We start from the raw sequence: 10109 nt of genomic DNA on the forward strand, positions 1-10109 counted from the left end.
AGGGGGTGTGGCAGCCAAGGTGGAGGCACCCTGTCTGTGCTTAGAGGGACAGAGGGTCTGGCAGCCCTGTGAGGGCCTTCCTATGGCATAGGATCCAGAAGAGGCAAGCCCTGTGATGGGGGAAGCGGTCAGGCCTGGGCTCCAGTATTCTCTGGGTGCAGCCAAGTGCACGAGCCGCCCTCGGAAGCGGTAATACAATGGGCGGAAGGAGGTGATGCCCCGTGGGTCTTGAAAAGAAAGCAAAGCAGAGAGCTAGCGAGAGAGACAGACCCCAAGAGTGAAAGTCAGGGGCCTTATGTCATAGCTGGATGAGGCTTGAATTCCCTGGTTTCGGCACCAAAAATACTTGGGGTGGGGGGTTGCCGTCGGGTGAGAATGCTAACCTCATCACTTGAAGTAGGTCCCCAGAACTTTGTGTGTTTGGAGAAAGAATTCGGCAAAGAGACTGCAGGTAGTGAGGCAAATAAGTGTTTATTTAAAGAGAGAAGAGAGATGCAGAGAATGCACAGGAAGGTGGGGGGGCGGAGATGGAGGAGAAGGACAGATCACAGTTGCTCAGCCTGGGCCCCATCTAGCGCCTGCTTCTTTGGCATCAGAAGAGCAGAGTTCAAGACATTTGTGTGCTATTTATCAGCAGCGGGCCCCTGTGCAAATCATCAAATTTTCTGACCCTTGGAAGCCTCATTTTGCAAATGAGGGCGCTACTACCTCACTTTTTGTGATCTAACGGAGGGAAAGCTCCAGAACTGAGGCAACATAGCTGCCACTCAGATGGTGTTTCTTTTCTTCTTTCACCAGATTTCTCTGGCTTGCCTCCTCATCTCACCCTCAGCCTCACTCTGGAAATAATCAGCTATGGGGCAGGTCACTGGCGATTTCCCGAAGGCTCAAATTGTGCCGCCTACATGTCTGGGATGTGCCACCTCAAGACTAGACCTGGCTCGTGGTGGCCTGACTCCCCTCTGGGTTGACGTCTTCATCTGTGATGTGCGGGTGGATCAGCTCTGGGCACGTAACAGGCCCTGGGAAGTGATGGTCGAACGAAAGCCTGAGTCTGGTGCAGAAAGACGGTAGATCCTGGGAAGGCCCTTTAGGGGGGTGTCCAGTTGTTTCCATAGAAAACATCATCATCGGGGTAACAGAGGCTGACGTCATAGGCAGGGGGTGGAGTAAGCGGTTCCAGTTTGGGGACAATCCACAAGCTCTGCAGATCAGGGACAGTGGACACAACCCGTGGTCCCCGAAGCCGCAGGCTGACTGGGGGTCTTCCATGGCTTCCTGAGGTCACAGATCCTTCTGAGCCCGCTCGCCTGTCCAATCTGGCCCTCCTGGGCTCCTCTGGGTGGCTAGACTGTCCCTCCTCATGTGCTGGGGGGATCACAACAACACTGCTGTAGGAGGGGGGTTGATCCAGCTCTTGGGGGTGGCGCTGTGATTCCAACACCGTGGCCTCTTCGTAGGCTGGCACCTCAAAGGCTTCATTGTCCCTGAGGGGGGAGCAAAAAAGTCATTAGTGGCTTCTTGAAAGGAACCTTTTTCTCCCCCGCATCTACTCTCTACCAGCAAAAGACCCCTCCCCTGGCTCCCAACCCCTCTACTCCCTGATAGCAGTGACAAGGGAGAGCAGTGGCTGTATGCCTGGAGACAAGAGGGACACAGGGAGAGTGGGTCCGTGTGTATTCCTCCAGTCCTGCCCACCCCTTAACTCACCGTGCATTGCTTGAGGCCCCTGGGCTCTCAGTCTGCATGGATCGAGACCCCCGTCCCAAAAGGCAGGCCAGGAAGCAGACCAACAAGAAGAAGCCGCTCAAGCTGAGAAAGAAATAAGCAACAGGGGCGGTGTCCGGCCGTATCCCCAGCAAAGCCAGCCCCAGGAGGAAGGAGGCGCAGCACAGGAAGAGAAAGGGCTTCTCCAGTCTCCCCCACAGCTGGCTTGGCACCATGGCCCCTCCCCAACTCCTGCAAAGAGAAACACACCTGTTGTGTCCAAACTAGCAACTGGCATCATGGCCGGGTCAGATTTCCAAGTACTTGGGGTTTCAGTTTCTTCAGTCTCAAAGAAATGGCCCAAAGACATGACGTGCAGGGTCCCCCTCAGTTCTGGAATTCTCTAGGCGCACACGGTTGTCCCAGGGGAGAAGAGCCAGGAAACCAGCCCAGGAGTCCTGCCTCCCAGCCCTCAAGCACGTTTCCCACGTCATGGCCTGGCCTGCCTGCCTTCTTCCTCCTCCGCTGTGATCTCCCTTCCAGCTCTAAGTTTCTACCCCTCCAGGACCCAGTCCTGGGCACACCCTGTCTCCGGCCTTAGTGCTTGCCTGGCATCTCTGGAATCCAGGTGTTGGGCAGGCCCTGCCCTTTATTACTGCTTTCGCTGAACCTTCACTCCCCGCCTCCCCGGCCCGAGGCCCTCCGTCTGACCCTGCAGGGGAGAGAGGCCCACTTACCCTGTCCGACCTCGTTTCCCCATTTACTCCAGTTAGCCCAGGCTCCAGGCAGAGGGAGAAAGTTCACAGGGACATAACAAAGCCACAGGCCAGAACTACCCCAGAATCTTACAAAGGCCTGGGGCAGAGTAATCCCTGACCTATGTACGTCAGCCTCCCCCACCTCTACCGACCCTAACTTGGGAAACTCAGATTTCGAGTTTCCTGCCTGCCTGGCGTTGTCACCGCAGGGGCTGGGAGGCTGCAGGGGAAGAAGCCGTTTCTTTCCTCTGCAACAGAACACCGCTGGCTAGCAGCCCCACGGCCAAACCAGCCCATCGGGAGTTCCCTGAATTCTGCACAGCTAGGAGTCACGGATTCTACCAAGGAGCCAGACCCTCCCACCCCTCTTACCTGCACCGAGTTCTTCCCTCACCTGTCTCACCAGACTCCGCGCTAAGTAGGTTGTGGGGAGTGGGAGGCGGGGGAGGGGGTGGAGCCCACTGGTCCCACCCACTTTTTCCCGAATCTCCTCCCTCCTGTCCAGCTTCCTCCGCCCCTTTTCTGCTTAAGGCTGAACTCCTACCGCCCCACCTTGATTTTTCTGGCCCTCACAGTATTGCACCCACCCCCTACAGAGCCCTAAAGAAAGTCCTCCCCACCCTCACCTGCCGTCATCCTCATGATTTTCGTACTTCGGACCAGAGTTAGACTCACCTTTCCTTTTCCTCTCAACGCAGTTTGCGTTGTACTCGGGTGCCTTGTGTTGTGCCTGGGAGCACAGACCGTGGTTTACTTAATCTCTAACTCACATAGTGCTTTACACGTGGAATGATGTGTCCTGCTTCCCTTGCCCAAGCGCCGTTTCTATGAAGTCCTTCTCTTCTGCAGACCTGTAAGATTGTTTGTGTGTAGTATATGCATGTTGGCCCAGGTAAGTCTTAATTCTTCAAACCCCACTTGCAAGGTGACACCTGCTGCAGAGACAGTATCCACTGAGTCTGCATGGCATTCCCTCCCACCTCCCCTGCCTTTCCCGTTGTATAGTAATGTTCTGTTTACATACCTTCCCCCTGAAACCGAGCAGGACCCTGTGGGGCCCTCCTGGATACAAACGCTTTCTGTGTCCCCTGTTTCTGCTTTCTTGGGAAAAGGCTTCAGCTTCCTAGACCTTCCCAGAGTCCCTTAGGGCAGATTCAAATGGTTTCTTATTAGGGAAGGAAGGGAATGTAAAACAAAGGAGGAGCAGTCCGGAAACAACAGTGCAAGGTCCTGCTGTGGCTCAGCAGAAACGAATCCAACTAGGATCCGTGAGGATGAGGGTTTGATCCCTGGCCTTGCTCAGTGGGTTAAGGATCAGGCATTGCTGTGAGCTGTGGTGTAGATAGCAGACAAGGCTCGGATCCGGCGTTGCTGTGGCTCTGGTGTAGGCTGGCGGCTGCAGCTCTGATTAGACCCCTAGCCTGGGAACCTCCATATGTCACGAGTGCAGCCCTAGAAAAGACAAAAGTAAAAATAAAAAAAAAATAAAATAAAAATTCTTCCACAGACCATGGAGTTCCCTTGTGGTGCAACGGGTTGAGGATCAGGCATCGTTACTGCACTGGTCTGGGTGGCTGCTTTGGCATGGGTTTGATCCCTGTCCTGGGAACTTTAGCATGCTGTGGGTATGGCCAAAACAAACAAACTCTTCCCCCCAAACCATCAGGGAGTTAGGTCTTTTGAGTATAAGCCGCTCATTCTCCCTGCGTGGCCCCACAGTAAACCTTTCTCTGCCCAGATTTTGACATTTCAGTGTGTTGGGCCTCGCCATGCTTCAGGCATAGCAACCTGTGCTGGGCAGCACTTCCACTGAGGTAGGAGGTCAATAGGCCCCTGGGCTGAGAACAGCTGGGACTTGTCAGGCTGAGTAAACTGGACCTTGCTTCTCTTTGACACTTCAAGGAAAAAGTTAATTGCAGGAGCTGAGCCCTGCTGGAGTAGAACGATAAGATGACTGTTTCAATTACTCCTGGAGTCAAGGAGAGCTCCCCACTGGCACACGCACAGTTAAGACTCCTAGGAGTCAGAAAGGGAGGGGGTGCCAGGCCATAATAAGCCTTGATAGCATCCAGAACCCTTTGCTCTGGAATCCAACCTTGCCAAAAAATGTGCACGCATACTGGGGAGGGCCCAGTGTCTGGTTAGGTGTGAGAAATAAAACAAGATAATTGGCCAAACGGAAACAAAGATCCAGAAGAACTGTCCTATATAAAGGACTCAAATCCCCTCTCTGGCATGCTCCTCGCTCAGGGGGAGCACCTGCACCCACACTCTTCTTTAGGGTGTGTATTAATGCTTTGCTTCTGCCGTAGATAAATGGACTCTTCTCTCTGTGCTCTCCTGCATGTTGTGCTGTATTTCCCACAATAAACTTTACCCTTGTTTTTACAGTCTTTGCCTCCTTGAAACCTTCTTGCTTTCAATGGGGGGCAAGAATCCTGGCAATTCTGCTTCTAGCCTCTCACTGGTCTAGTGGCTAGGATTCCTGGTTTTCATCCAGGCTGCCCAGGTTCAATTCCAGAGCAGAGAATTAAGGTCTCGCTTCAAGCCATCACTCACTGCTGTCCCTCTGAGATCATTACCGTCAGCCTCTCAAGGTGAGTGATGAGTTTCCACCATCCCTGAATCTTTGAAATGAACACAGTTGCTGACATATGGCAAATGCTCACTGAACACAGTTGAATGCTCTCATTTCCTAAGGAGAAAATGAGGTAGCCTTCTGGTTACCCTTTCACGTGGCCTCACTGAAGACTAGCTGGAGATCAGGGACCCCCCCTCTTTTCAGTCGTGGGTATGGCAGTAAGTCTGGGTGAGGCAGGTGCTCAGAGGTGCAGAGTGGCTGGAAGCATATTTTTGTTGTTGAAACTCTGCCCTTCACTACCCGGTGCCAAGTAGAAACTTGGAGACAGAGTTTTGGGTAAAGGAAAAAAAATTAGCTTTATTGCTTTGCCAGGCAAAGGAGGCCACAGCAGGCTAATGCCCTAAAGACTGTGCCCTCCTTTGCGAAATAATAGGAGGTGGAGTTATCATTTTGTAGTGGAAAACAGGGCTGCAGATAAGGATCAGAGTAGATGCAAGCTTACATTATTTTTAAAGCTGGTGTTCAGTGGCCCTAGGACTGGTTCTGGTGGTCCACCTATCTTTCTGGAATGAAGAATGCTTCATCAAGTAGTTAACATCTTTCATTGGTTGGGGGTTTTAGTTCTGCAGAAGAATTCAAAGATATTATTCTGTGTATCCCTTGAGGAGAAACCAGGACCCTGCCCCAAGGGCACAGTATGGTTTCCAGACTCCTCCCAGGTCTCTGCATCCCCTCCCTTCCCTGGTGAGCAGCTGTTTGAACCTGCCCCGTGGAACTCAGGGACGCTCAGGGAGGCTGAATGAGGCCTATTTCCTAAAAACAAGAAAGGAGAGGACACACAAAGGGTTCCATTCCCAGGACCCCCACAGAGTCCTGCTCAGTTTCACCTTGTTCTTGAGACAAAGCTGAGCTCCATGTCTTTAGAGTGTTACTAGTGGACAAACTGAGGGGGTAGCAGATGATTGTCACACATCTAACCCCAAGGACCGTCTTGGGGGCACTGGCAGGGTTCCTGCAGCAGAGGATGTGTGCAGTGAGTGTGTATTTGTGTGTGTGTGTGTGTGTGTGTGTGTGAGAGAGAGAGAGAGACAGACAGACAGACAGACAGAGGAGAAAAATGAGGATGAGGATACCGATGAGAACCAGTGTGCCTGCGTGGTTGTGATAAGGATGGATAGGAGGTTACACAGTAGTTACACAGGGAGTCGTAGGAGTCCCAGTAGGGGACCGCGGAGAGAGAGGGAAACCCAGGGAACTTTGGGAGAGCGCTGTAAGTTAATAGTCGCTCAAGAAAGCCATCAGAACAAAACAGGCTTCCCACAGATAAAAGCAGGTCATCACCCCCAGGTCCAAGAGCAGGAGTTTAAGGACCTCTCTTGGGCTGATTTGAATAAGTACCTTGACAGTCCTAGTTTGACCATATAGGGTCAAACACTCTCTTATTAGATTCCAAAGAGGCGCTAATACTTGAAGAAAGAGGAAGAGGTGGTCTTTTCCCACCCCCACTCCCCTTGAATTATAAAGCTCTCACCCACCTAAGGCAGAGCCTCCTTGCCTGCCCGCTTGCACTTCTCAAGCTTCTCATCTTAATAAATCTATTTCTTGCCTCTCACTTTGTCTCTCGCTGAATTCCCTCTGTGCTGAAGCACAAAGACCTCAAGCTTCAGTAAGTCCAGACACTCGGCCAGTAATTGTAATTTAAAAACCATGGGTGCAAGTCCCAATCTGAGTTCTGGCTGGGTTCAAGCCAAAAGTGTTATCAGTTTCAGTTGTGTGTGGGGGTGGCATGTTCACGTTGATTCTCTATCCCAGATCGATAAAGAGGAGTGGGAGGCCACAGATGTAGCAGGAAGGCTATGAGTCTCCATGAGCTGTGGCGCTCTAGGAAGTAGGTGTGGGAGGAAAACTGGTTATTACATTCAGCCCTCTGTAGCCACAGGTTCTGTAATCACTCAGATTCAACCAACCTCACATCAGTATTCAGAAAAAAGTTATCTAGAAAGTTCCAAGCGGTCCCGTTGTGGGTCGGCAGAAACAAATCTGACTGGCATCCATGAGGATGGTTTGATCCCTGGCCTCCGTCAGTGGGTTAGGGATCCATCGATGCTGTGAGCTGTGGTGTAGGCCAGGGGCTACAGCTCCAATTCAACCCCTAGCCTGGGAATCTCCATATGCTGCAGGTGCAGCCCTAGAAAGAAAAAAAAAAAAAAATTCCCAAAAGCAAAGCTTGAATTTGCTGAGGGCTGGTAACTATTTACATGTCATTTACATGGTATTTACAACTATTTTCATTGTAGTGGGTATTCCACTAATGTAACAATGGGGAACATGTGCTAGGTCATATTCAAAAACTGCGTCATTTCATATAAGGGACATGACCATCCCTGGATTTTGGTATCTGTGGGGATGCTGGAGCCAATCCCCTACTGCCCCCCTATTTTGGAGAGAAAGCAGTGAGTGATGGCTTGAAGCGAGATCTTAATTCTCTGTTCTGGAATTGAACCTGGGCAGCCTGGATGAAAGCCAGGAATCCTAGCCACTAGACCAGCTAGCGGCTAAAAGCAAGATTGCCCTGATTTAAGGGGTGAGGGATTTCCATTGTGGCTCGGTGATTAAGGATCTGGTGTTGTCACTGCAGTGGCTTGGGTCACTGCTATGATGCAGGTTTAATCGCTGGCCTGGGAACTTCCACATGCCTGGGGTGTGGCAAAAAAAAAGGGGGGGAGTGAATTGTACCTCTATGAAGCTGTTTAAAAAAATAATGCTACAGGAGTTCCCATCATGGCTCAGTGGTTAACGAATCTGACTAGGAACCATGAGGTTGTGGGTTCAATCCCTGGCCTTGCTCAGCGGGTTTAGGGATCCCGTGTTTCCGTGAGCTGTGGTGTAGGTTGCAGATGTGGCTTGGATCCCACGTTGCTGTGGCTCTGGCGTAGGCCGGTGGCTACAGCTCCGATTAGACCCCTAGCCTGGGAACCTCCATATGCTGTGGGAGTGGCCCAAGAAATGGCACAAAGACAATAATAATAATAATAATAATGCTACAATTAATATCTTCTTAGGTGTAGTTTTTCCTTCTTTTTGGATTATTTACTCCAACTGAATTCTAAAGAATGTCACTATTGAGACAAATGAAATTTTTTATTGCCCTGAATACATACGGCCAACCTCCATCCCAAAGGTTTTACTTTGCTTTTTTCTTAATCAGCTTGGTATTCTTGGCAAAATATGAAGTCTCCACTTAATTTAGTTGTCTTTCCACTTTCTATTGCCTGCTTTCTGCAAACCGCCCTGCTAGGGTTTGGAGCACCCTTCTTTTTTTTTTTTTATCTTTTTAGGACTGCACCCACGGCATATGGAGGTTCCCAGGCTAGGGGTCGAATCGGAGTTAAAGCCGCCGGCCACAGCCACAGCAACTTGGGGTCCGAGCCGCGTCTGTGACCTACACCACAGCTCACGGCAACGCCAGATCCTTACCCCACTGAGCAAGGCCAGGGATCGAACCTGCAACCTCATGGTTCCTAGTTGGATTCATTTCCACTGAGCCACGACAGGAACTCCTGGAGCACCCTTCTTGGCTGCCCACTATGCTGCCTCATTTGGGGGGATGATGGGAAAGGGAAGTCAGAGGTTAGGCGATAGGGGAGAAGTGGAGGTTACGGACAGAGTTCCCAGGAAAGGTAACAGATGTCTCCCACTATATGCTTCTCTGTGTCTCCAGATTTTGGGGGGATGATGGGGCAGGGAAGTCAGAGGTTAGGGGATAGGGGAGAAGAGGAGGTTACGGACAGAGTTCCCAAGAAAGGTAACAGATGTCTCCTGTTATATTCTTCTCTGTGTCTCCAGATTTCTGTCTCCAGGTTTTGTGTTTTGGAATCTGGGTCTGCTTAAGGCTTACAGCCAACATGTGTGGAATGTTTTGTATGTACTGCCCACCTTGCTAAATGCTTTGCACAAATTAAGTAATTTAAAATAAAATAGTGGTGGCTATTATTGTATCATGTTATAGGTGAGGTCAGAAACTTGAGGAACCTGCGTAGCTGATCAAGGGTAGGCTCAAGATGTGAGCCCGCCATCCCAGTCCAGAAGCTGGCTCTTAACCACTGTCAACCAACTGGAAACATTTTTTGGCTGCCTAATGATGATAATTTACCAAAACACCTACGACCTTCCAAGATCATTATCCTGGTCTTCCCGGAGGAGTGGTTTGATACCATTGTTTGGCACCTTCAGAAAAGGCTGATCGTCAGACAACAAAGGCAGCAAAAGAGATAAAAGATCAGAAGATGAAACAAGGTTATCAACTTATAGGGGAAGATTGAGAAGTTAAGATTGTAGGCTCTGTATCAGGATATTCATCTTTTATGAGCTAATGAAGACTGATCGTAAAAGTGATGTTTGAACTGAATGGCTCGTAGACGCCTAATGTGCAGGTGGCTTCTTCTTTTTTTTTTTTTCCTACTTGTTGTATTTTTTTTTTTTTTTTTGCAGGTGGCTTCTAACAGGGTTTTCGCGGTAGAAACAATTTGGCCACATCCGTAATCTTATTTGATCCTAAACAATCAGGCGGGCTAAGTCTGATTATTATTTTCTTTTTCCTTTTCCTTTCCCTTTCCTTTTTTGGCCTTTTTTGGTCGCGGCATGCAGTGGCTTGATGTAGGATCTCAGTTCCCAGGCCAGGGATGGAACTTGGGCCACAGCAGTGAACGCACCCGCGTCCTAACCACTGGACCACTAGGGACACCCCACGATTATCATTGTCATGTTACAGAGAGGAAAACCAGCTCAGAGAAAGTATGTGATTCGTTTAGTTAGAATCATCCTCACAGTGGGTTAAGGATCTGGTGTTGTCACAGCAGGGGCCCAGGCTCGGATTCAGTCCCTGGCCAGGGAACTTCCACATGCCTTGGGTGAAACACCACCCCCAACTAAAAAACAAAACAAAACAGAACAAAACCAGAAAAGAATTTTACATGAACACTCATGTACACACAATGTATATTCTATAATTAATATTTCACTATACTTGTCTTATTACATATCCATCCATTGCTTTATCCATC

The 10109-nt window shown here is 50.0% G+C and overlaps 1 protein-coding gene across 2 annotated transcripts; it reads right to left on the minus strand.

Annotated features, from left to right (window-relative positions):
- Nucleotides 1-452: 452 nt before the first annotated feature.
- TMEM139 (transmembrane protein 139) lies at nt 453-2938 on the minus strand. Of its 2 annotated transcripts, none has more exons than XM_047763678.1 (3): nt 2838-2938; nt 1711-1959; nt 453-1487 (listed from the first exon to the last, which is right to left on the minus strand). In XM_047763678.1, the coding sequence occupies exons 2-3, from the start codon at nt 1941-1943 to the stop codon at nt 1091-1093; spliced, it is 630 nt and encodes a 209-aa protein (XP_047619634.1). In that variant the 5' UTR covers nt 1944-1959; nt 2838-2938; the 3' UTR covers nt 453-1090. The 2 variants fall into 2 exon arrangements, with proteins under 2 accessions (XP_047619634.1, XP_047619635.1); XM_047763679.1 differs by having other exon boundaries at nt 2860-2906.
- Between the last annotated feature and the right edge of the window lie 7171 nt (nt 2939-10109).

Source organism: Phacochoerus africanus, chromosome 16 (assembly GCF_016906955.1).
Source record: "Phacochoerus africanus isolate WHEZ1 chromosome 16, ROS_Pafr_v1, whole genome shotgun sequence".
In the NCBI taxonomy this organism is placed as follows: Eukaryota; Metazoa; Chordata; class Mammalia; order Artiodactyla; family Suidae; genus Phacochoerus; species Phacochoerus africanus.

Excerpts from the sequence above, each read along its gene's own strand:
- TMEM139 (XM_047763678.1), bottom strand. The coding sequence starts at position 1,943 with ATGGTGCCAAGCCAGCTGTGGGGGAGACTGGAGAAGCCCTTTCTCTTC. Across the intron at positions 1,488-1,710 it reads GGGGCCTCAAGCAATGCACG|GGACAATGAAGCCTTTGAGG; the intron begins GTGAGTTAAGGG and ends CTCCCCCCTCAG.